General features: G+C 41.6%; 1 protein-coding gene across 1 annotated transcript in view; it reads right to left on the bottom strand.

Annotated features, from left to right (window-relative positions):
* syne2b (spectrin repeat containing, nuclear envelope 2b) overlaps window positions 1–26,660 on the bottom strand; it is a 175,809-nt gene that overhangs the window by 40,383 nt on the left and 108,766 nt on the right. The window contains exons 90-113 of the mRNA XM_030044847.1: window positions 26,036–26,140; window positions 25,164–25,283; window positions 24,046–24,246; window positions 23,478–23,651; window positions 23,182–23,313; window positions 22,511–22,704; window positions 22,233–22,371; window positions 21,803–22,033; window positions 20,620–20,763; window positions 19,711–19,890; window positions 18,993–19,148; window positions 18,486–18,623; window positions 18,059–18,229; window positions 16,838–16,974; window positions 16,253–16,457; window positions 14,604–14,786; window positions 13,926–14,045; window positions 12,925–13,079; window positions 9,890–10,037; window positions 9,714–9,808; window positions 8,305–8,536; window positions 7,314–7,508; window positions 3,231–3,356; window positions 1,601–1,756 (exon numbers count right to left, since the gene is read on the bottom strand). Of these exons, the coding sequence (XP_029900707.1) occupies window positions 1,601–1,756; window positions 3,231–3,356; window positions 7,314–7,508; window positions 8,305–8,536; window positions 9,714–9,808; window positions 9,890–10,037; window positions 12,925–13,079; window positions 13,926–14,045; window positions 14,604–14,786; window positions 16,253–16,457; window positions 16,838–16,974; window positions 18,059–18,229; window positions 18,486–18,623; window positions 18,993–19,148; window positions 19,711–19,890; window positions 20,620–20,763; window positions 21,803–22,033; window positions 22,233–22,371; window positions 22,511–22,704; window positions 23,182–23,313; window positions 23,478–23,651; window positions 24,046–24,246; window positions 25,164–25,283; window positions 26,036–26,140 (3,837 nt within the window). The remainder of the gene's footprint in view (window positions 1–1,600; window positions 1,757–3,230; window positions 3,357–7,313; window positions 7,509–8,304; window positions 8,537–9,713; window positions 9,809–9,889; window positions 10,038–12,924; window positions 13,080–13,925; window positions 14,046–14,603; window positions 14,787–16,252; window positions 16,458–16,837; window positions 16,975–18,058; window positions 18,230–18,485; window positions 18,624–18,992; window positions 19,149–19,710; window positions 19,891–20,619; window positions 20,764–21,802; window positions 22,034–22,232; window positions 22,372–22,510; window positions 22,705–23,181; window positions 23,314–23,477; window positions 23,652–24,045; window positions 24,247–25,163; window positions 25,284–26,035; window positions 26,141–26,660) is intronic.

Genomic DNA, 26,660 nt, shown 5'->3' with positions numbered 1-26,660 from the left:
ACCATCACAATGCCCCACCCCCACCTGATTTCAACACAAAAGGCCCTACTCCTGCAGCCCAAACTGATTTCTCCATTTCTCCCCATTTCACCATCTGTTCCCCCGTTCCCACAATGCCCCCCACCCCCCACCCAGACCTGTTGGACTCTCTGTCCACCCTACAAAAGACTCCGAGAGATTTACTAACTTAACTCCTCATGAATAGCTTAGCACCAAACTTGCTGCTTGCTAGTAAACAGACTGGAAAACATGAACAGCAAAATGACTCTCGGCTCAAATGGAGAGCAGCGCATTAAAACTTACTTAGCTTAAAGGCAGTAAATTTAAATGTGCATTTGCTGTTTAAATAATGTATCATGTCCTCCAGCCGCTGCTCATCTGAGAGTTTCAGATGAAGCTGTGCAATCTTTTCTATACTTTAGTTTTAGTGGGCGTGCCTGATCGCCACAAGCACGTCCGATGACTGTTCTTTGTCAAAAACAACTGATTTAGTAAGAATAAAGCTTCTCGTTTAGCCATTTGGCAGGTTGCCTTTAAAAGCAACTCTCCCCTCCCTCTGTCTCTGGGCAGTTTGAGGAACTAAACTCTTATTTATTGGCTGAGCTGCTGCTGTCCCCAGGCGAAAAACACACATGCTTCCTAGCCCAAAACCAAACAAACAGACAGTGAGCCTGTGTGTTTGGCCACTGTTTACACATGTCAGCCCTTACAGGACTGTGAGCCGCTCTAGAGTCTCCTCAGCCTGTTTCTGTACTGTTTGGCTCTGTGGCAGGTTGGCAAAGATATTAAAAATGTGTCCCCAAGAACAATGTCTGATAAAGTTTGAAAGTGAATGTTCTGTTAATGTTGTACTTCACAGCTGCATATGAAATCCTGTTATTGTACCATGACTGAGCTGTCATGTCCACAAGTGACACAACCTGCTGCGAGGGAAAGTGTGATGCGTGAAAATTTATTTTTAGCGAAGGTGAGAAACGAACCTTTAAGCATGGTCGAGTTAGAGCCCTACACAGCATCAAAGTCAAGTACATTTACATTTGTAGGTGCTTTTACCCAATTTCATATTCACAAATGAAAATCCCAAGAGATAATCCCATTTGTTTTCAACTTGTGTGCATAATTTTATTCCATTATGTGCCATTGTCTTCACCCTAGTGTGCTGATCTGCCCTATTCTCTGCCTTGTTTCAACACATGTATATTTGTTCCCAGAATAAAATCTTGCAACAAGTGAAACTGCACTGGAAACAAGTGTCATTATCTCATCCCTCAGGCAGATTTTTTTTCACTTGTTTAAAGAGGAACAGAGTGTAAATGACTTAAGATGGAGATTTTTTGCAGTGCTGTTACAATAAGCCTATATTCTGACAACACCAAATTTTAAGCCACAAATGAGTACGAATACAACAATGAGGGATCACAAGGCCACAGCCACAGTGCCTTGATAATAATCCTGCGGCCACAGAATGATAAAATAGAATAAAAGTGTTAGAAAAGAAGTTCAATAAGAGCTGGGGAGAGATGTAAAAGTTTTTTTTTTTTGTGAGGGTGAGCAGGTGAGAGGGAGGAAACTCAGTTCTTATTCCCAGATGCAGACTAACCTTGAGGCAGAGTTCGTCCCACTGGCAGTGAAGGTGCTCCACCTGCTCCTGGAGGAGGAGCACATCATCGGCGATGATGTACTGGGACAGGTCCGTCTTCATGGTGGCCAGCTCCGTCAGGCTCTCAGCCCAGTCCTCCAGGGAGTCCTCGTTCTCCTGCATACCATAACACACCGACCACCGCCACCACACACTGTCAGGACCCCCTCCAGCTCACGGCTGCTCTCTAATGTCTGTCCCTCTCTCTGACCGGCCCCTTTCTCTTGTCTCCCCTCTGCTCTCTGTCTCTCTCACTCTTTTCTCTGCCTCTCTCTCTCTCCTCCCCGCCCCAAGCGAGGATTAAGGGCCGCAGCCTGCAGGCCGGGACAGGACGGGGGAGGGGTGCCAGGAGAGGGGGAGGGGAAACAGGCAGAGAAGGAGGATAACAGCCCTGATGGGTCAGAAAGGATGAGTTGTGAGGCAGACCTGTTACAACTTGGCTTTTCTCTCCCAGGACAAACAGGTTTTTCTTCTGCTTTGGAGGACTAAGTGACTCTTTCCTTCCAAATTATGATAAGAAACAAACAGATGGCCTGAAGGCTAAAAAATGTCCCCATTCAACCTTTTTGTCACTGCGCTGTCTGTCAGCATGCGCTTTGCAAGTTGTTGATATGTCTCTCTCTCTAAAATTCCCTTATCTGTGAAAAAGGAGTTAACTTGAACTCTAACAACGCCACCAAGAGAAATTCTTGGATGTGTGTTGACAATTCAGTCTAGCACACTGTAACAAAACAGCAAAGGCATTTCTCAAGACATTTCTCCAACTGCCCAATCCACAATTAGAGGGGTTCTGGAGGCAGAAATTACATTGGCCGAGTCAGTGAGTGACACAAAAAATACTCTTTACTATTCGCAGCTTGTAAGACACACTGTGATATTTAGCTAATCTAGGTAAGATATTGTTAACCTGCATTTTTTTCCAGTTAGGAGCAAGAGCATTAGACTTCAAATTATTAGTTACCTGCTTTCTTACTTTTTCACTGGGCTGTCGCCTGATGTTAGTTGGCAAACGTGGCTTTTTGTCGCCCAGGTTCAACACAACCAATGAGATTATTTGTGCCTGCAGAGGCGCTGCATCTGAGAAATGTTTGTAGGACTAAGGCCGTGTCCACACTAACCTGGGAAAATTTGAAAACCCTTTTTTTCCCTCGATTCTGGCCCTGTGTTCACACCACACCAGCATTTTCACCTGTGAAAATGACGCTGAGCTCTTTGAAACCCAGGAGCACATGGGTGGGCTTTTATTTTGAAAGTCTTTATTTCACCCTCTGAATTTGCTGTATTTCTTGGGGTAAGTTTATGGTTATTTCATTTTAAATATATAATTATAATAATTACAAATACCGTTTTTCTTGCAATTTGTCAATTACAATTACACATTAATTTATTGGACATTTCATGGTCTTTGGACAGTTGCATTTTTTCAACTTTTTGAGTAATTTTTACACAATTTATTCATAATTTTTGTCTTGCGTTGCAGTGTGGAGCGTTTTGAAACCGCTGACGTAATATTGTGATCCAGGCTGTAGTCTAGTATCATTTTTAGAAATATGTGTTTGGGTCTGTGTTGTGTGTCCAAGCTGACCCGTACCTTGTTGAGCTGCTCAGCTTTCAGCAGCTCGTTATCGTGCTCAGGCCTCGAGCGGTTCAGTTTGGTCTTCACGTCCTTCAGCCGCACCATGCTGTCGGCCAGTCTGGCCTCGCAGCGCTCCCAGTTCTGACACAAAGCAACAACAGAAGCAGGAACACATCAATACACTGAATCCTTATAAGCCTTTCAGAATGATGGGAGAGCAATCACAGCCCTTTGTCTTTTACTTCCTAAACATATCTCTCCTGTTAATTAACGGAGATTGGATTAACTCGGCCGCTCTCAGGTGATGAGAAAACCTCAGAGCCAAACAGGGGACAGATGGAGGCCCGAGGATCCAGACGCCTCGGTCAAAAAACTCCTCTTAGAGACGAAGAGAGCATGTGTTAATCCAGGATGATTAAACACAGACCAAACTCTTGCATCGGTCTTGTGTTACAGCAAAGACAAAATACATACGCCACCAGATTTACTTCATGAGCACTAATCTGTCTCTGCACTTATTTTTTGTTTCTTACTTTTCTGCTTTCTTTTGCCATGTAATGAGTCATTTTCCTTCATGAATCTTGATTTTCTCTGAATAAAAAAAAGAATTGTGGGTTGCAATTTTGGCTTTGGGTTAGCCACATAGTTAAGGGCTAAGGAAAAAGCCCACCTCAATTTTAAATTGAATGGAATTATGTGATATGTGTATCATATTAAAATCAGCACGTTAACAGGTTCACCTCACAATCGCATTCAATTAGCTGGTTGACAAGAGATGCTGCTTCTATCGTTGTGTCTCTTCCAATGAATCTATTCCTGCTGGGCAAACACATTTGTCTCACTTTTCATGATTCACAAAATTTCATTAGACCTTGCTTTTGGCAAAAAAAAAAAACCCAAAACAAAACAAAAAAAAAACAAACAAACAATGTGTGTCCATTCATCCCTGTCTAGGTTTACAATGAATCCTTACATGCTCACACGCTGTGCTTCTCTGGACAGGAGTGTCCTCTAAATAAATGTCATCAACATGTCGGTTCTAAAATACAATCATTTGGGGTCCTGACCATGGGAAACCTTTTTGCACGGCCACTGTCATAATCTTAATGCATTATATCTACAGTATACACCCTGGGATACCATCAAGAGCTACCTGTGTACCCTTTAGCAGAGCTGGGGATGATGGGAGTTTTTGCTTTTGTTCAGAAATCTGAATTAGTTGTGTGGCTCTCCCTACTGTGGCTCAAATGGACCCAAAAACCACTCAGAGAACAGAGTTTAGTTAAGACACCTGGTTCAAACCCCAGCCAAAAAGCCAGATCACAGCATGAGAAAGAGAGAAAGAGAGAGAGTGAGAGAGAGAGATCACAAAAACATCAGGTAGAAGCAGACTTTACTGAAACTGTATTCAAGTAGAAGTAAAATTACCTCTGTAAAAGTAAAGTTGCTACTAGAAAAAAGTAGCTCCATGTAATTGTAAAAGCCCAGACACACCAAACCAACATCAAAGAACTTGTAACAACAAAGGCCGACAGGGATCTGACTTGTGCCAACGGTACGGGTCACACCGCAAAAACTAGGGCCACAGAACGATAATGAATATGTTTAAATTATTTAGATGGGTGAACAGCTGTGGAACAATTTTCAAGTTCAGCCACTAGGTGGAGTGCTGCAGGTTTTCACACTCCTGCAATGTGAAACCTGCAAGACTGGGCGTGGCTCCTCTGCTCTCTGTTGGGATTTGCTGTCACTTTTTAGATGAATGGCCAAGCCGCTCTGAAAGGATTTTAATTAAGAAATGTTCTTTTTATGTGCCAAGAAAAACAGATGAAAAAAAATCTGCTATAATTTTAATTCTACTATTCTTGTAAAAATTGTGACCTGTGTCTGATGTTTAACCCTTGTTGTTACAGACTCCACCTTTACTGTGCGTTCAGACCAAACATGAAGCGAGTTTTTAACATGGCTGATTACATACAAAGTCAATGCCAAGACATAAATAGATCCAAATTTGCGCTAGGCGACGCAAATTACACAAATTTCAGCATCATAAATGATGGGAAAAAGATGGGTTCAAGTCTCATAATGCCTGAGTTTAAATTTTTCAACTCAAGTGAAAAATTCCTGGTCGTATTGAGGCGAGTCTGCAACGCAAAAACGTGCTTCACATTTGGTCTGAACACACAGTCACATGTCAAAATAATGAAAAAAGCAGGCTTTATTTGTGGCTGAATCATCACTGTGTGTATTTGTTTGGCAATACATGAAACGTTCAACACAATCCAAATTAAATGTATTTAAATGTTTCTTTTTTTCTTCTTTCATGTGAAATCGCAATGTTTACAAATACTGAAAGTTATATATTTTCAACCATAGTGTATCTGCTAGTGCGCAGCAAATATCTGGTTATCCCTTGTGATTATCCAATGGTTGAGTGACCATGAAAAATGGATCATGTGCATATAAAAAAAATGTACAAATTGCACAAATAAGCCGCTCAATTACAGTAACTGGAGTAAATGTAATTAGTTACTTCCACTGTTGCAGGTAAAGCACACAAGCAAGAGAGAGAATGAGAGAGGAGAGAGAGCGAGTGTAGGTCAGTGGGCTGAACAGTTTGAGGTCCAGACCTGTTTTTCCTCGTCATTAAAGCCCCAGCTTGGAGGAAAGCGGCCTCAGAGGCTGTTAGAGCAGAGCGGAGCAAGGAGGTGCAGGAGGAGGTGCAGGTGAAACACTGAAGCAGCGGGGAGCAGAGGCCGGAGCGGCACTTTAAGAGCCCCAAAATAGGCCATAATCCATAGGAGGCCCATTTTCAGCAGCTTCCAACTTTAAAATCCATCTAGCTGCTTAGTTTTCTTTCTTGTCATTTCTTTACCTCTTTCCCCTGTGTCTCTCATTATTTGCTCTGTCTCATTATTTCTTAGTGGTGGTCTTTCTGTCTTTTTCACCTTCACCTCATTATTTCCTTTTCTTTCTTGCTCTCAGTCTCTCTTTTCTTGCTTCCTCTCCATCTCTCTCATTCCTCTTGGCCACATTTACATGGTCAGGGTAATGCCGCTCTCGGCTGCACTGCAGTTAAGGTGTTATTCAGGTTAAGCCCTTCACATGAACATGTGATACCCTGTGATGGGGTGGGTTACCGCTAAAGCTGAAAGTGGAAACCAAGTTCAGCTGGTTTGCACAAAACAAAAGGACATGTTTGCAGAGAAAATGAGGCGCTGCAATGGCTTTGGCCTCTGCAGTGTGTGCACAGGCTCACTGGTCAGACTAATCAAATTCTTCACACACCAGCCTGCACCGCATGATTGTCTGCAAAACTGTATAAATTAATTCAACTGATTGTGCTGCCTTATGAGAAAGCATCGTCAAGAAGAATCACTGTCAACAAATGAGACAACAGAAAACACGACTGGTCGACATATGATGGGTATGGCTACCTTTCCCATTATACCTGAAAAAATGTTCAGAAGTGCAAAAACCCTGAGTCCCAAAACAACTGTGTAAGAGACATATAGGATAATTCCGGTATATTTCAAACTGGGCCCTATATTTCCACCCTTTGGGGTCCAAATGACTAATAGGGAGAAATATTTTTGGAACTGGTCCACTACTGAGATTGCTTCAGCCAGCAGCCACAAAACAGGTTGCAATGTAATCACAAGAAGAATGTGCACACATCACATTACAAACTTATCCTTTAAGATCATAACTGATATCAAGAAAACTGTAGTGAAGGCCACCATAGCTGAGGCCAGGTCAATTCCAAAAGCAGGTCCAACCAACCTCAAATCAAGACCAGGTGCACGGGGAGTCAACACCAAAACCAGAGTGAAACAAGAGCAAACTGAACCCTCTTCAAGATCAAGACCAAAACAGGCAATAAGCAATGATGAAGGAAGTCAAGCCAGTATGTGACCTAAGACAAATATGAGCAAAAACACAATGAGACAAATCCAAGATGTCAGACAATCGGTCTAGATCCTTGACTCCAGCACAGATTGCTCACAGTGAAGTAGATATTTAGAGGAAGATATTTCAAATAGCATCACTTTTACTCAGCTAACCCACAATCAGTAGCACAAACCACTGAAAGATCACCTTGACTATTGCCTCGGTGAGGTCCATCCTCCGTCCCAGCAGGCTGTGCAGGTTGTCCCACTCCTCCTGCAGGCTCCCCAGCTCCGTCTGCAGCTGCAGCTGTGTCTCCTCGTCTCCCATGGAGAAGAGCTGCCGGCCGACCTCCAGTGTGTGGATGAAACTGCACTGATACCTCTGGAACAACAGCTCTGTGTGCTGCAGAGACAGAGGGGAACACAAAGGGTTAAAGGAGAGCGAAGAAGAGCAGGGAAAGGAAAGGAAGATAGAAACAAAATACAGGGATAAAGAAAGACAAAGTAAGAAATGAAAGAAAAAAGGGCGACAGGAAACAAAAGCAATGAAAAGGAGAAAAGGATAAAACAGTAACAGGAGAGAGGCAGCAAATGAAGCAAAAAAGAAAGAAGCTACAGAGAAAGACAGAGAGCACTAACCACTGGGTTCACTGCAGTTCAAATGAGTGATTTGTTTTGTGGCGATCAGCCTCTTTAACATTCAGTGGTGATCAGTGGGCTGAATGATGCAAATTCTTATCTGTTGACTGTATCTTCATGTTAGACTCACTTACACTCAATTCAAATCTCCTGACACCACAACCATGACTCTCCATTTAATGGAAATCCAATCAGCAGCAATCCTTCCTTTTCTTCTACTATCGGCCCTGTGGCTCAGTATTTAAGCAGCTAGTCAGTCTTCTGGAAGTTTCTGTTTCTCTAAGTGGAGCTGAAGAAAAGTGGGTGATAATCTGAATAAACAACCTGTCAGAGGAAACAACATCAGCCGTCTAGCCATGTTTTAAACACCCTCTGCTCTTTTCCATTCACAGGTCTGAAGTGTATGACAAAAACAATTTGATTATTTCCAGCTAATGAAAACTTTGGGCACTGCACAAAAAGTTGGGAAAATTAAGTTAAAATATTGTTCATGTTCCAATATGTTGTATGATATTCCAGGAATTCCAGGTCCAGCATGAAACCTCATATGATGTACTCACCCGAAGATCCTGCAGCAAGCGTCTCAGCTGCTGCAGGCTGCAGCGGGCCGGCCCGGCGGGGGGCAGGAGGGTCTGAGCGTCCCACAGGAACTTCTGCAGCTTCCTCAGGCTGCGGCTGTACAGGTGCCAGTGCTTTACCAGGCCTTCCACCAGGGAGCGCCGCTGATCCGCCCGCCACACTGCACCCTGCCACTGCTCCCTGAGCTGGGCAAGCTTCAGGATGAAGTCACTCCTGCGCAGGGGCGGAAAAAGTCCCCAAATTCTTTACTGAGTTAAATGTAGTGACACCAGAACGGACGAAATACTGCATTAAAAGAGAAACCCTTGCACTCAAAATGTTTTTTTTTCTATTTAAGTACAGCAGCATTCTTAGTAAAATGTAGTTGTGTGAAAAGTAAAAGTCGTCATTGTGAAGAACGGTTCCTTTCAGAGAGTTAAACTACTGCTGCATTAACCTGTAAGAAGTATTTTAATGTTGTAGCTCTAACTGCTCCACATCCTGTTGACTGGTTTCCACTCTAATAGCAGCACATCTGATGTTCTGCATGGAAAAGATTCCTCTGCAGTCACATAAATGTAACGCAGGAAAAGGTACAAGATTTCCCTCCAAAAGGTAGGAAAAGTAGAAAGCCTCACTGAGAGGAAATACTCAGGTACCTCAAAACCTCAAACCTGTACTGCAGTACTGTGTGTATAGACATACTGGATTAATTTTTCTAGATTCATGTGACCAAAACCCTGCACAAGAAGTTAAAGCTGCTCCAATGAGACAAACCGAAATCCAGTTAAAGTGGACGTGACCGATAAGGGTCAAAGGTCATCTGAGTGCAATCGAGAACAGAAGGCTGATGCAGCAGGACGTCATAAAGTTTTAGGTGTGTCTATCATGTTATGATGCCCTCTAATGGCCTTTTGTTTAATTTGAGAGACTTTTACAAAAAAATTTATTTGACAGTATTATTTCAATCAAGACACTGCAGTGGGATGATGACTGAACTCAAATTTTGCTATCACTCATCAGGATTATTAATTATTTAACTTTTCTGTGGTGGCTGTGGAACTTGAGAAATGATAGAACAAAAGAATGGATGAATAAGCAAATAAAAAAACAAAGCAATAAGGATAATGAAATAAAATAAAAGATAAAAAATAAAGATAATAAAAGATAAATAAATAAATAAATAAATAAATGAATAAAAATTAAATGTTAAAATAGTGTGGTCCGTGGCTGGTTTATGTTTAACTGAAAAGGGAAGAATACTAATTCTGACTCAGTTCATTTTCTTTTTTTTTTTTTTTTTTTTTTACCAGACAAACCATGTTACAAACTGAACAAGGGCCTAAAAACCATGGTGCAAACTAAACAGCGAAAAATAAAAATGAAGAGATTTGTAGTTTGAGCATGTCACCTGTCCTCCACCTCTCCTCTCTGCAGCAGCTGAAGAGCCTCGGTGATGACGGAGTGAAGGATCTGGTGGCTGATGGACAGCTCTGCCTGGAACCGCTGAAACACCACGAGAACAAGGGTTAGAGAGAGAGAAAGTGTGTGTGTGTGTGTGTGTGTGAGAGAAAGAGAGAGAGATACCTGGTGTGTCCGTAGCTGCTCTCTGAGGCCGGCGTACGTTCCAGCCAGATCTACAGCCAGACTGTCCTCCATCCTCTGGAGAAAAGCCATCCAGCTCTCACACTTCTGCTCAAAGCTCTGCTGCCTCAGCGCCTCCGTCTGCAGCTCACTGCACACGCACACACACACACACACACACACACACACACACACACAATACAGAGTCAGCAAGCTGGGCCGAATCACCTGAGCTTCAACATCTTCATTTTTCTGTAACAGTGATGACCTGGCAAGAGTCTAGATGGAAAATTGGGAGAAAATCCAGGAAACAACCAAACTAATAAAAGTGATATTACAAAACTTATCAGTGGAAGGAAATTATATTATTAAATTATAACTGTCATGAGGGCAAGATAAGGGACTTTGGCTGCATAAATGTATCAGGATGTCTAATATCACCAACATCAACCCACCACACCCACAAAAATAGGTACCATCTGTCCGTCAACTCATCCATTAATTGATCCCTTCATTCATTTTTAATTTGCATTTTAGGCCTTTAGCTGATGCTATTATCTCTACTGACCTGCCATGAGTGCTACAGTCAGAGGTTTACTACATTTTTGGATGGACAGAGTTACAGCCAGCCAATAAGAGGAAAGGATTCAGCAGTCAACGCCACAGCATCCAGATAGCCGATGTAACAAATATCCATCCATTAAAACATTCATCAATCCATCATCAGCCAGCGGCCCACACTGATGTGCAGGCCTTCACCAGCCTATACAGGAGGTGAGTGTCATTTAAAGTGACAAGCCATTTATGACCTTTATCAACCTCTGCTGGTGACAGTTAGCAAATACAACGACACCGAGGGACGTCTCTGGCAGCTCCTCGTCACTTCTGTCCCCTTTGACTACAGCAGCCTGGAACTAAAGCAACAACTAAGACACATCCCCCTGCAGAGATGAGTGAGCTGGCTGGCACACATCCAACAGAAAGGCCTATTAAAGAGTTATATATCACCAGGATAAATAGTCTACTAAAGGTAATGTATCACCATGATGAATATTTAAATATTAAAATAATAATACTGTGTGGTCAGTTAGTTTTTGCCTTGAGAATGAGGCTTCTCAACTTTGTAGCTAAAATGTCTAAAATGTTCAGAAGACTGGGAATGTCTTGAAACTCCACTGTTGGCTGCATTTTTCTTCATACTCTCATTAAAGCTGCAGAGTCTCACTGCCAGGACAACTAATCACCGAGTTATTGAAGAATTAATGCCCTTTTAACCCTCCAAAGTGAGTTATGGCCATTTTGTGCTCCAGTGCACTTAAAATCTTTCTTAATGCCCCTTTAATCATAAGTGCAAAAACATAATTTTGTTTCTTATCATGAGTTACCCTAACCACAGAATTGTGCGTCATATCCCATAAACCCCCATATCATTATGATGACACTGACGAAAAGCACCTAAAGCAACCTCAGTAGTATTTTCACTTCCAACAGATTCACTAGCTCCACTCCTTTGTTCCAGTCTCTACATGTCCTCCTATCTTTGATTTAAACCGTCAAATCTGCCCCCGTCTGTTTTCCAAATTTATTTCAGTTCAATTCCCCAAACCACATTTACAACACAGGGTCAGCCAATAATTTCACCCTGCTTTTCTTCAGGACGTCCTCTTGCAAATTTTCCATCAGATCCCGAGCTCCTCTCTGTTGGAGCGCCTCACCAGATCACATTAAAAACTTCCACCAGTCTAAAATCGTTTGAGAACATAACTGTACTTTTCTTTTTGGACCAATCACAACCACTCTCACTGTCTTAATATATTCACTGTGCCTGTAATATAGTCATCTTTCCTGCACATGTGTAACCTCTTAATTATCATGTTTTTCATCAGATTTTTCATGTGTTTGTATTTTACGCTTTTACGTTGGATGTCTCATTTTAAGAGGGACACCTGACAAGGACTCAAGTTTTTTGCTCCTCCTGCACATTTCTTTTCTAAAATTATTCTTCTCTTCCCAATCTCTCTGTTTTGCATGTATTATGTATACTTTTTCTATTATGATTTTTATAAATAACTGTGGACAATAGGGTCACTGCATGGAAACTCAAGCAGTGCCTCCCACCTGATCCCGTCACAATCAGCTGATTTTTTTTCCTACAATATCTTTTGCATATTCAGTGAAGCCATGCTAAATCTTATATTCATGCTCGGAACATTTTCTGAGTTACAGGAGCTCCAAGTACGTACAGTTAGTCCAGATTTTGTGCTTTTTGTAGCATTTTTGAGCCTCGTAACTTGAATCCTGATAGGGGTAGCCGCATGAAACTTTCATGGCTGAAAAACACACTCTGATAAAGCTGTTAAAAACTGCAGCCATGTCAGTTTTACATCCATCCTCTGTGTCACAATCCAAAGCCCAAATCTGTTTTTTAACGTGTGTTTTCGAGTAACCAACTTTGAGCATCAATATCTTGAGAAAAATGTAAGTTTCAGCAGCAATACTGGACCAGTTTAATCTCTGTGACACAGGGAAACAGAAACAAGCATTGGTATCCTGGAAGTGTCATGTTTTCTGATAATTCAGAGAAAACTGGAAAAAGTGCATTCTAGGAAAACTTTCAAGGACTATATCACCATGTGGGATCGGTGGCTGGTTAAAACAAATTATGGCAGATGAAAGCTCTCATTTTCAGCTACACTTTGAGACCAGGCTCATGTTCTAGTCATAATTCCTTCTGTGTCATGAATAATTCTCTAAAACAGGCATATTTTGACTTTCACAAAATGTAAAATAGGAAATTCTACTAACTCTTGATAGGAATTGCAACCATGATTATGCTCAGTGAGTGATATTGTAGAAAAAAACAATCAGCTGATTGTGAGGGGGTCAGGTGTGAATTTTTCTCTGAATTTGTTGATTTTATATGGAATGATCCATTAATATTAAAAACAAAAACTAATTAAAAATAATGAATGACAGCATTGCATTACGGCCCAGCCCTCCTCGTTAGTGCCCAGCTCCCTCGCTCCCTCGGGGCTGACCTGCAGGCCTCGGCGGCTCCGGCCGATGTTTCAGCCCAGCGGCGGTTGAGGTGCTGCAGGTGGCGAGCTGCAGCGTCGCCCAGCGTCAGGCTGTGGCTCAGCTCATTCAGCACATCCAGGTCAGCAGACGAGCCGCTCAGCTGCAGGAGGCCACGCTGGAACCATATGGCAGAATCACACACGCGCACACGCGCACACACACACACACACACACACACACACACACACACGCTCAGAGGGATCAAAGCACTCGAGGCTGGACACGCGGCGTCACAGATAAGCACCGGAAAACACTGTACACCACACCTTCTGTCTGCCTTCATGTTTATTTAGTTTCACAGTTTAACCGTCTGCCCTTTTCTGCTTCTTAAGAATTTACTCCCATTGTTATTTTCTATTCTATTCTACCTCTATTTTCTTCCTGTTGACAGGTACATTCACAGGTGTAAATTCAGGTGTGGACCAAACACATCATATTCATGAATTAATATGCTGTATAATGTCCCTACTAATTGACAGTATGGGTTCATCCAAACTAGTGTCAGTTGCTCTGAAGGGGTTTTATTTACTTAAACTCCAACTAACTGACTCACAAACTTGTCTTAACAGAAAAAACTACCAACAAAAATACAGAAAAAAATAGAAAAGTCAAAAAAAAAAAAAAAAAAAAAAAAAAAAAAAAAAAAAATCTAAAAAACTGATTAAAAAATATTAAACAAAAATAAAAAAGATGAACAATAGAAATGTTAAAAAGAAAATATTTAAGGCACATTAAATACATACACGATCATTTATTTGAGCATCAAAGTTTCATAATTCAAGTTGCTGGTAATCAGCCATGACAGGGTTATCCTTATATTTGGTCCCTTTACTGTAGATAATCAACTGAATTAGACTCTGTGACTATTTTATGAACAGGTATTACTAATATATCTGGCTGAGTTAAAGAAGAAGAGCTGGAGCTGCAGTTCATTCATAAACTCCAGTCACGCCGCTCTTACCTGGGCTGAGCTCCAGTCTGTCGTCCCCGTCCCATTTCTCAGCCGGTCCTGCCAATCCTCCAGGTCTCTCTCAAGTGATCCCAACAGGCTGTCAAACTCCTGGAGCCGCTCGAGCTCCACCTACATGTCCCAGACACACACACACACACACAGCCTTAAGTGTCTTAATTTGTAGGTCACTGGTCACTTGTCGGTGCACTGAAGCTACAAGACACTTTTCAGAGACAAAAGCGTTGTGTAGACCTGCAGTGTGGTACATCGTGGATTAGAGTGTTAAAAATGATAATAAACTTAATTTGCATGACATATTACCCTCTCAAACATTTTTAAAATCAGGTAAGATCAGCAATAAATATGCCAGATTCTTATTAAAAAGGACTTAAGAGGAATAACAGAAGGTTGTGATAAAAAAAAAATAATAGTCCCATATTACAGTGTACATGCTAAGTCAAAGTCATTCACCACTAACAATAATAATAATAATGATAATATTTACCAGATGCCCCAGTTTGCCTGCTGAAATGTATCTGGCCTAATTTGTAAAGTAAAATATTTTCAGCATTGTCTTCATGTACAAAAATTATATTAGTTAAAGTGTTGTTGTTTATGTTTATGAGAGTCACCATAACTAAACAACTCACACCACACCAACAGATCTGTTCATTCATGAGTTTGTACCTGCAGCTGACCCAGCTTCCCTGCCAGCGCCTGGCCGAGCTGCAGGACGCCGCGAGACAACAGCCGGGTCTCTGATTGGACGAGGGCAGCGGCTGTGGGTTCCAGGTGACCAATCAGGTCTTTGGAGGCCTCTAGCACTGCCTCCAGGTCTGTCTGCAGACCGTCTGCGCTCTCCTGCAGACTCTGTCGGTCAGGGAGGGACCAATTACTTATTCAGGATCAAATGATTGTCACAAAATCTATCACACTGTCCAAAAACTATAGAATCTATAGAGAAAATTCCAAGGTCTAATTGCTAATTTTATTCATTACAACTGTCATTGCTTTAATTGTCTTTACTTTTATATATATATATATATATATATATTATTTTATTTCTTTTTTGTTTTCCCAGAAATATCTTATTCTTATTGTTCTTGTTTTATTTATTGTTTTATATATTTATCTCACTGTCAAGTCCTCCACTTTTACTAATTAGCATTGCTAATTTTACCTTGTTTTTTAATTGATATAGCCATGTCTTCTTTTTTTGTTGCTACTTGATTTTATTTGTGTCTGTTTTGTATGAACCTCGGCATTGTTGAAAATGAGAGTTCTCCCTCAATGCGTCCGAAGTTTTAAATAAATAAAATGATGATGATATATCCGTTTTGTTTTGTCTTGCTGTTTTCAAACTGATTCAGAAATTGTTGAACTGAAGTTGCCAACAGCTGATATTTTGTGCCAATATTCAGTATCTTTAAATTTGAAAAGTTGAAAGTTTTCACAAAAGCAAAACAAAAAGATGAGAGACAGATTTCATAAAATATTAAATAGGGATGTACGAAATAAGATTTTTTGCCGATATCCAATATGCCGATATTTTCCATCTCTTTTTCTCTGATTGCTGCTGCTGATATATGCACATATTTTTTTTCCAGCAAATTGCAGAGAATATCAAGTCTCTCCTGTAGTGGAATTAACATTTTATTATGACTACTCTTATTGTGAAGGCCCACTGGCAAATGCAGACATAAAATTCAGTGATTTTCAAAATGTACACATTCACAGGGCAAAATGGAGAAACTACTTCAACTTAAATTGCGCAAAACATACCATATTTATTTCTATATAACATTTTCATTCAATTAAAACTGTCAGATTCATCCCAGTGAAACAGGCTTGGACGACGCTCTGCCTGAGAAAATCCTGACAACAGAGATGTTATTTTTATATATATTATTATCATATATATTATTATATATTATTATATAATATTTCACATATCAACATGTCATATTGGCAGAAAATTTCATTTCAGGCCGATACTGCTGTCATTTTAAAGCTGATATCCACCGATACCGATGACCTGCCGACTTAATTGTGCATCCCTAAAATTAAAAGTGTTTTTGAGAAGAGGAAGAAAAGCAGCTCCTTCATATGGGAGAGTGAAGGCATATATATGATATCCAAAAAGGCAGATATTTTCCTGATATCAGTGAACCAATTAATCTGCCTGACTCTTCCACAAGAAAAAACAAGTTGAACACGACATAATCATCGCCTATAATGTTATTTAAATGATTGGAAATGTGACAGACAGCAGGAAAAGAGCTGCAATCCCAAATGACAATTATCCTTAAAAAAATTTCCTCTGTTTATTGTCTCACCTGCAAAGTTTGGATCTTGGCAGTGACTCGCTCAGCAGTGTTGTCCTGTTCAGCCGCGCTGGTCAGCAGGGAGGCGGCCTCACTCTGTCTCGACTGTAATCTCTGGGAGAAGGAGTCGGCCAGGCGGGCGTACACCTCCCAGACATGCAGCAGGGCCCGGCTCCTCTGCAGCTGCTGGTCCAGGGCCTGAACCACCGCAGTCCAGCTGGGAGACGAGCGGACAGAGAGGTGAGGTCAGTCAGAGCGGGCAACAATCAAAACTGTGAGTCGGAGTGAGTAGGTAACTGTGTGTGAAGTTTTTTTTTTTTTTTTTTTAAATTAATTAGTCAATTATTTAGTGTAGGAAGTGTCCAGAATCATGACAAACACTCACGGAAAATTATTACTCTGACAAGCAGTCAAAAAAATCCCAGTTTTACTTTTATAACGATTTGAATGGAGAAAATAAGACAAGCTTAGCATCTTTGTGATCTTATTGATTTTGGCAAGGCTGGAATCAGCAACTGTTTGACATTTTTACGTGATGCATGACTAAAAGAGTTAACAGATTATAAAAATGTGTTGTCACTTCAGCAGCAGTCTTGCCTTGCTGTCTCAGTGTCCAGCTGCTCGGTGAGCAGAGCAGCCCCGGCAGGGCTGATGAAGCCTTGCAGGGAGCGGAAAGTTTGGCTCAGTTCGTCCCACTCTGCGTCTGCACCCTCCGTCTCCTCCTGAAGACGCTGCTTTCAACAACACAAACATGGCAGTCAGTCCTCTCAGGCAGCACGACAAAAAAAAAACTGTTCTGGCTACTGCTTAAGAACAAGGAAAGCCATAAAGCAGATTCCAAAAACATTTAAGAGCAACAGCTCCAGAAAAATAAATGTGAAAATCGTGTTTGAAAGACCGAGTTGATTTTGCGCTATGCTGAGAAAATGCAGCAAACTCTTTTTTTTTTTTTTTTTTAAATTACAGGAAATATTTTAGTGCATTTACGAGCTTTATAGATGTTTAATGTGGCTGTTTCAACTTAAAGTCTTGTGAAATGACCTCACATGACCTCTACTTAGCATCTTAAACAGTGACATCATCCTGCACTAGTGGATGTGAAATAAAATTTCAACCAATAAAACCTTCACAAATCTTCAAACATCCTCTCTCATCCACCTATCCCTTCAAAATAAAACTGTGTCTCTCCCAAACTAATATCTTGTCTGTTTGCATTTGTGAATGATCCTTCCCACCTGTCCCGCCAAAACTTCCTGTTTCAATAGAAAATACAACCATTTCATGGAGTTTCATGGCCTTTGAGATATACTAAAGGAAATGTCCACCCTAAAACACTTAGATGTCATTTCAAAACAAGAATTGGTGATGTGTCTTGTGTTTCTGTTGTCGTTTTGTTGCATGATGGTCTATTTTAGTGATGTCAATGGGAGTTTTTTTCAGCACAGTTACAGTGGAGTTTAATATTAAAGGTTTTTCAACATTTCAACCCATAAAAAGGAAAAAAGTAATGGCTTTTATCCAGACTGGCAAAGTGCGATAAGATTAGTCAACCATACAGGGAGAAATACAGCACAGAGGAGAGAAAGCTTAATTTTATTTTCACTTAACTCCTCTGTTGTTCTTGAGGAATTATTAAACCAAAACTGGCAGCAGAAAGACAAGGTGTACAACCAGTACCTGGATTAAACAATGGTAATGTGTTTTAGGGTGAATTTTCCCACGTGCCTGCAGACAACTTGCAAGAACAATGTCCAGTACCACCCAGTAACACACAGAGAAAAGAAAAACAGCATCAACATAGAGTGACAGTGTTCCTACCTGCAGGCGGTCGTGCAGGCGTCTGTGTGCCTGGATGGAGAGCGGAGGGCTGCTGAGCTGATCCAGAGTCTGAGACGTCCGCACAGTTTTCAGCATCGCCCGGTTCAGCCTCTGGTCCAGGCCGTCCCACAGCTGCTGCAGCTGCTTCAGCTTCTGTATTGCAGATTCATTCTACACACACACACACACACACACACACACACATAGATATTTGGTCAAAATTAATGAAGTATTTGATTCTGTCGTACCTCAAAATTACCGTGACAATGATTTATTGATGTTAAAATGCTAGATTGAGCTTATTAGACTTGATCAGACATCTGTCCAGCTATAAAAATAAAAATATCACTTGGAAAATAAGTTAAATCAGATATATATCTTTTTTCCAGATGGCCATGAAACACATTCAGCTACTTTTGTCACAAACCTGCTGAGCGAGAGCCGAGCAGGCCGTGATGACTTGATCTGTCTCAAAATCACAGCTGCTGCTTTCTCCTCCTCTGCCGTGTCTGTCTCTCAGAGCCTGAAGAGCAGCAGACTTCTGCCTGATCTTCTCCTCAAACTCCTGGGGAAAAATATAAGCACAAACAAACAAATAAATAAATAGGCATATCAAATTTTAATTTGACAGTTGTGATATATAGAAGGCTTCATTCCAAAGTACTTAATGTTCAAATGTTCTATCCACATTTCAAACTCAGATCCTCAAAAATCAAACTTAAGTGTCCCAGATAGGCATTTCTGCAACATGTTGTAAACAAATAGACAGCAATACCTAAAAATATTGCGGGAAAAAAGATTTAAGTTGATTCCTAACTTGAACAGCAGCCGTTAATGTGCTTACCTTTATGCTGACATTCATTTTCAATGTGTAGGTGCTGTTTTTCATTTTTACAATACGTTAAATTCCACATATGCACAGGACATGTCGTACCTCACAGGTCTTCACACTCTTCTGTACGTCAGCACGGCTGCTGGGACTCAGAGCCGCATCAATCCAGAGTTTCTGATGTGCGATCCAGCTGCTGATGTGCTGCAGCCGGGCCTCGCTGTCCGCTCTGCTGCTCAGCTGCTGCTCTGCCTCCTGCATCTGAACACACACACACACACACAAATTTAACAGGTTGCACTTAAACATATCAGGTACACAAAGGCTTTGGTGCAAAGAGTGACATATTATCATGGGAAAAAAGATTATTGAGTTCTATTTGATGGCTAAAAGAACACATCTGTAAGTGAAAACCTTTTGTTAAATCTGCTACACAAGGGAATAACAGCACTTTTTCAAACAGCAATCTTCATTTTTGTAAAAGTACAAATGGTTTCTGTGATAGGATGTTTTAAAAATCTTTTGAGCTTCTTCTTCCTCAGTTCCAAATGTCTGTTGTGTTCCTTCCAATCTAAAACCTAAATATGCAATATGAAAAACAAAAAAGCGTTCAAGTTCCTGCAAGGGACAGAGGACATGTTGATGCATCCAACAGATGCATTTAGTTTCGATTTGTTCAAGGGACAGGTTTTAATACCTGTTAAAAGCAAACATGCATCCTTAACTTGCCACTGGTTAAAAACTACTTAAATATGTATTTCTGTTATTGTTGCTTTTAGAAAGTGTCAGTGTAGTTGGAGCTGAACGTCTCCTGTTTTCTGACCAGAGAGTTGAGGTTTCCTTGCAGACTGAGCCACCGATGGCTCACAGAGCCCTGCTCCTCGGCAAAGTGAATGTATTCATAGTGCCCCCTCTGGCTATCTGGAATACTGCACATCTGTAACACTGGCTGGTTTACGTAGTCCAACGTGGCCTGGTGGGCCAACATCTCTGTCTGACACTCCTGAGAGGGAGAGATAGAAAAAATAAACAGAGGAACAAAAAAGGCATTAAGAGAGTAAGCTGGGTTGTCCTGATACACAGGAAAGTGCATAAACAGACGAATATGATTTAAAGTCCCCTTCCACTCAAAAATTTGTTATGTTTATGTCTGACCTCGCCTGTACTGATTTGTATCTGTGCAAAGTTTGTCACTAGAGAGGTGGTTTCCCACTCTTGTACTGATGGCAGAGGTGTGTGTGCACAGCTGTAAACTCTGAGACTCAGATGGACCCCGAGCCAGCTGAATAAATCCAACAGCCAATCATCCATCAGCTGACCAGGCGCTGCTTTGCATATCATTAGCTGCAGATCCATCGGTTGTTTGACTGTTTATTTTCAAAAAACTGACAAGACCAACTTGATGGTCTGGCTGCTTCACATGAACAATATTTGTGTACCTAAGAGATTTGCTGAAAAAATATTTTTACATGGACAGATTATCAAATACAGTTCAAGTTATGAGGTGGTGTGTGCGCAGGCAGCAGAGAACTATTTGCATATTTATAGGACATAGGAACAGGCATATAGGAAATTAGCAGAATCTTGCAGTTCACACATTTAGAAATGTACAGGGAACAGATTATTTTCACTTTTACAGAACAGATGTGCAAATCTCTGCCCATACAGTGCTAATGTGCATCGCTACATATTCACATGCACTGTTAACCAGCGGCATTGGACGTGACATCACCTTGCAGCAGGCCAGGAGCTGAGTGAGATCAGAGGAGGTCTGGTTCAGCCTGCAGCGTTCCTCCTCCAGCCGGGACTCTGTGCCTCGCAGCCAGACCTGCAGCTCCTCCAGCGCCCCCTGCTGGGTCAACTGCTGCATCCACCGCTGAGGAGAAGAGAAGACATAAAGAGAAAAGAAAGGAAGGGGCAAAGACAAAAAGATGAGACGGAAGATAAGGAGAGAATAAAGGGAGAGAAGACAGGGGAAAGAAAGCCGGAGAAAGAGGCAGATGGATGAGGGGAGGTTGAAATAACAGCGAGGAGAAGAAGGGAGAGGGAGTTAGAATGGAGATTATAAGAGCAAAGAGTGGTGGAGAAGGGATGGGGAGAGAAAGGATGGAGAAAGTTGGAGAAGATTGGAAAAGTGAAGGAGAGAAATGAGACCCGTCAGGAAAAGCAGAGCGAGCAAAGAAAAGGAGATCCAGACAGACACACAGACAGAGGAGAAAATGGTTTCACACCAATAAGAGGAGAAGAGTCCTCCAGCTGCCTCTGTGCCTCGCAGCAGGGAGTTTACAGCTAATTGGTGACAGGAGGACTGCAGCATGTTGCTGAAATACCAAACTCCACTACACATGTGGGAATGGAGATGCTGAATTCAGACGCCTGGTTAGTGCAAACACTGAAATGCATTTAATTACACTATACATAACTGTTTACATTTTCCAATGCACAGGATAGAATGCAACTTAAACCTGAAACTGATCTGGATATTGGTTATTATAAGAAGAGAAAGTGGGTAAAATCAGCTGTTTCACTGAGCTTATCAACACGTTTAGGAAGGTGCAGTGTTCCAGGAAATTAGATAATGCAGTCTTTAGGCAGCATAGTAGAAGTGTGATGCACTCACTTAAAAAATCCGCAGTTTTGTTTTTTTTCCCCGAATTAATGAGATAATAAGCCTTTCTCACAAATTTCTGACTGATTTAGAAAAAAATAGATAGCAAAAAATAGATAAAAACACTGAAAATTAAAGATGATCTGATCATCAAAACAACACTAGCTGGCTAAAAACAATTCTCAATATGATGAGTTTTTACAGATGCAGATTTACAAATTGACAGTCAGTGCACAAATTGGATATTCAGATGTACCGATGGGCCACAAAGCTGTGTGACGATCATAAGTTAACCTTACACACTCACCTTATGTAGAGCTTGCTGGACCACAGAAACACGAGTGAGCAGTGCAGCCCAGTCCTGCTCCGTCTGCCTGAGCCGGCCGTGGACGGAGCCCAGATCTGGATCTGAAACCCGGGAGGGCAGAGCCGCTCCATCTGAGGCTCTGTCCGCCTCCAGCAGCTGAGCCAGCTGGGTCCCGACTACGACCACCGACACCTTCAGTCCAGATTTGGCCTCCAGCTCTTTGCTGAACTTCTGAAATGTGAACATTTAGTGAGAATGACTCCGTGATCATTTGGCCTGCTGCTTGCTAAGCTGCTTAGTCATCAAGAAATTTCAGCTTACTTTTAAGGCATTTCAGTTCTACTTTTGGATTCATTTAAAGTGATTGGAAAGTTTGAGAAATGTTGATGAAATTAGGTTCACCATCACCTTTCTGTTTTTTTAACCTTACCAAACACTGGTGGAAGTGGTCAGAGCTCTGCTGAAGATCTGTCTCCTGATTGGCTGAAACAGTGAGCTGACTCCACCTGTCAATCGGCTCTTTGGCTCCACCCATCCAGTCGGTTAGTACAGCAGAGTCCTGGGTAAATCTGTTTAGGAGTGATTAGCAAAAGAGAGTGATGGTTGAGTACAATGACATAAGAAATATGCAGTATTACTATATTTTGACGATATCACCCGCCCTTATGAAAAGCAATACTATTTTCAAAGAAAGTAGGGCTGCCTCACCTGCTCCTCAGCTTCCTGTTCCTGTCAGTGCTGATGCGTTCATGCTCCACCCTCATGTCCAGGGCGTTCCACCGTGCCTCCAGCCTGCCGGTGGCCACGCCCACTCCTCTATTGCCAGCCCCCTGGAGCTGGAGCCCCGCCTCCAGCACTCTGCCAAACCGAGCCCGGTTGCCCTGCAGGACACCGGCCACATCCTACCAGAGAGACACAGCTTTAAATTGACAGGAGCACACAAACACACACACAGACACTCTCTCTCTCTCTCTCTCTCTCTCACACGCACACATGCACACATACACACACCATTTCAGCATCATCCTGCAAAATGAAGATGAGCCTCTGATCTTGGGGTGGATGAGCTGCGTTTCAGATAAACCAGACACAGAGAAAAATGGGAAATAGGAGCCAAAATGAATTCTGGTTGGACGTTCGACTAATAACTCACATTGAAGCCACAGAACATCATGTACCCCTATAAAAACAACCCATTGGCTCATATTTACTGAGCCAATTAGGTTTTGAGTGCAGTGTACAAAGAACAGCACAGATAGCGTATCCAACAGTCTCTAAATGAGCAGAACAGAAAAATACATCTGCTGGTCGTCTGTGTTTTGGTAAATAATAATTATTCCCTCCCGGGTAGAAGGAACATGTGTATTAAAACAAATTACCTGGTAGACAGAGAGTTTCTCTGATATCGCCTCCTCAGAATCATCCCCCAGGTGCATCTTGGGCAATGATGTCTCCATTTCTGTCAGCAAGGTGTCTAGCCAGGTGCTGTCCTCCTCCCACTGTGTCCACATCTGAGACAGAGGACAAAACAGTGACAAGCAGAACTGAGATTACTGTTGTTAAAACAATGATGACATTTTTCTGCAGTATTCCTTAATGTCAGATTTTATTCCTGTGCTTATAATTCACACTCACAGTGCAAATGCATAGAACAAACTTAACACCATTGTATCACCTGTAAGGTTCTCTTCATCCTGGTGCCTTTCTCCACGCTTTGCTGTTGCAGTTGCTCCACCTTGTCCTGGAGACCTGACACTACGCCCTCCCACCTCTGGAGGGCGATGTCTGGCACTCTCTGGGTCAAATACTGCAAGTTCCTCAGATGACTGCCCAGGAACCGGAAGAACTTCTGAACACAGAAACAATAAATGATGATTAACAATGCAAAACAGTTCATCTTACAAAGTCATTTAATCTCTTATCCAGTGTTAAGATCTTGTTTTTTTTTTAAGATAAACTGCTTTTGGTATTTCTGCTTTATTTAATTAATTATTTAATTAATTACAGTAGAGAGAGGAGATGACATGCAGCAAAGGGACTGGGCCAGATTCAAACCCAGGCTGCTGCAGTAAGTTCTTAGCCTTGATATGTGGCTCACATTCAACCAGGTGAGCTACCAAGGCACCCTTCAAATCTTGTTTTTCTTAAAATTTGAGAAAACAATGCCAGAAATGATAATGATAATCCCCCATGCTAATCATATAATCAGAAAGAGTGAACAAGTGGGTCTTTCACATACTGACCGTCTGAGCCGTGAGCTGCTGCTGCAGCTCAGCCCGGCTCTGCAGCTCTGCGCCCGGCTGCTGCGCGAGGCGTTCAGGGCCCCGCGCGACCAGCTCCTCCAGGCTGCAGACCAGCTGCTCGTACAGCTGCTGCAGCTCCACGCTGCTCCTCAGCTCCTCACAGCGGGACTGAACACTGCCCAGCACGCCGTCCAGCTCACCCTGCACACCACAGGGAGAAATAACAGCTTCAGCATGAATCCATTACACCAAGGGTGTCAAACTGGTGCCATGGAGGGCCGAGAGGCTGTGGGTTTTCATTCTAACCGAAAACTCCACCAGGTAATTTCACTGATTAGTCCATTTCGGTTGGAATTAAACCAGTTTGACATCCCTGATTTACACCCTTTCTGCTAAAGTTCAGTGGCCTTCTCTGGCCTCACACAGACTCACGCAGTGGCTCACATTTATCTTTAAGTCCATTCTTGGTCTGCTCCCCACTTATATCTGTGGGTATTATCTCCAGTTATATTATAACCATAATTATAACCAGTATTTAAGGCCCGTGCTCAACCGACTCCACTACTGACCGTTCCTAAGGTTCACACTAAACTTGGCAAAAATGCTTTCAGATTCTGAACCATGAGAGGATCTCACTTAAGGCTTTAAAAAAAAAAAAAAAAAAAAAAAAGTGAAGGGAAGTCGAATCCATTGGAGTTGGTAACTGTATTCCTTCTGAGCCAATTACATTAGATATGTTTTATAATTATGTTCTGAAACCTTTTGAAACTGCTGTTGCTGCTGCTGCTTACCTGGTTAAATAAAGGTTTAATAAAATGAAAATAAAAATAAAATCCCAAATCACTGCATCTGAAGATTCAGTATGCATGTGATCTCTTATGTAGCAGGAATTATTAGGGAATACACTTCCAACAGCTATTTTTAAATTTCATATGCACTCTTTTCCAGGTTGCACTGCATAGCATTTTTGGATTCCTTTTTGCATTAAAGTGGTTGCCCTGAGTGTGTTTATTCAGGTTTTTCTTCTTTGCAAGGCTTCTGCCCGCCACCACACCCCTCAGACTAATAGCTGTCTAAATTTGGTTTGGCTGAGGTACAAAACAGATCAGTGAGGGCACCTGCAGCTGAGCAGCCTGGTGGATGAGCGAGGCAGGCAGGTCGTGTCGCTCGGCTTCCTCCAGCAGGCAGCTCACCTGGCTGGCCTGCTGCTGCAGAGGCTCCTGGAGCTGCAGCATGGCCTGGAGCACAAACACACAAACACACCATGACATGCTTTGACACTGTGAGGTGAATGTGTTACAACTTACTTTAACAGCATACTGGATATTTACAGTTTAAGGAGTTTCAAGAAGTTTTTTTTTTTTCTTTAATATCTTTTTACATCTCACACTGTCTTGCTTTTGTGTTCAAATATGGACCGTTTAAGGGAAAACTGTCTTTCCCTCGCTCCACAGGGAGGTCAGAGGTGAACGAAGTCTTGAAAACAGCGCCCTCTGGAGTCGAGTGGTATTCAGCGCATTGGCTTTTCAGCAAGGTGAATGGTTTGCCAATATAAATACTTGAATCTGGCTTATCAGGTTGAAAGGCAGCCTCTTTAATCGCTATTCACACACACATCTCAATTCTCCTGTCTTTAATTTATAATTGAGCTCTTCCATCCACCATCAAATAATCTCCTATGGGCGCTACTCAAATTGTAGATAAAATTAACTTTGAACTACACCAAACTACAAATAAATATACAGACATCCCTATTTTAAATTTGAATTTTGTCACCTTTTGCAAGATGATGCTTGTGTATTAATTTTCCTTAAGGCTCAATATGGTAGGGATGGTTTTTAAGTCATCTAATCCAACATTGGTAAGTGTTCTGGTTTATTATCTGATAGCCTAATTATAAAAACATCACTTAATTAGAGTGTTTGGAGAGTTTCAAGCATTTACAGTAGGAAAGATTCATGATAATTACACATCGCCTTGGTAACAGTACCTGGAGTTGATCGTCGGCGCTCTGGGTCCTGTTTGGTTCGTTAGTTATTTGGTGAAGGGCCGACTTGTTAGAGGTTAAGGCTGCATGCAACTCTGTGAGGAGCCTCTGTTGGGTTAGACACACAACAGCGCTCTTAATAAACTGCTGTCTGTATACACAGAGCAACGCTTTGGTAAAGGTCATTCAGACAAACAGGAAAATGTTATTTCTGGGGGAAAAAAAGAAAAATACAGGTGTACTTCTGGCTTAATCACTTATATCAGGACAAATGTTTATCATTTACACAGAGTTGAATAAACTTGACACCAAACAACACAAGGGAGTAAGAAAAGTCACACAGATCTTAAACAATAATGTACTGATCATTTATAAAAGTGAGTTGGCTGATTAAATGCTCATTATGCTGTGAAACAACTTTCTAGAGAACAGCCAGACGTGCTAAAAAGTTTTTCAAAATTATCTTATGCTGTTCATTATTTCTTCCTATCTGTGAATTTTGGCTCAGCTGAAAATGAAGAAAATCTCAATTTGAGCTAGAAATTAACTATGTGAATGAAATTAAGAACTTTTCTCTTACACAGTCATGACAGAGGTATTGTCTGCAGCTTCCTTGCACTCTTTAATA

Source organism: Myripristis murdjan, chromosome 22 (assembly GCF_902150065.1).
Source record: "Myripristis murdjan chromosome 22, fMyrMur1.1, whole genome shotgun sequence".
In the NCBI taxonomy this organism is placed as follows: Eukaryota; Metazoa; Chordata; class Actinopteri; order Holocentriformes; family Holocentridae; genus Myripristis; species Myripristis murdjan.
This window is presented reverse-complemented; position numbering and strand designations above follow the sequence as displayed.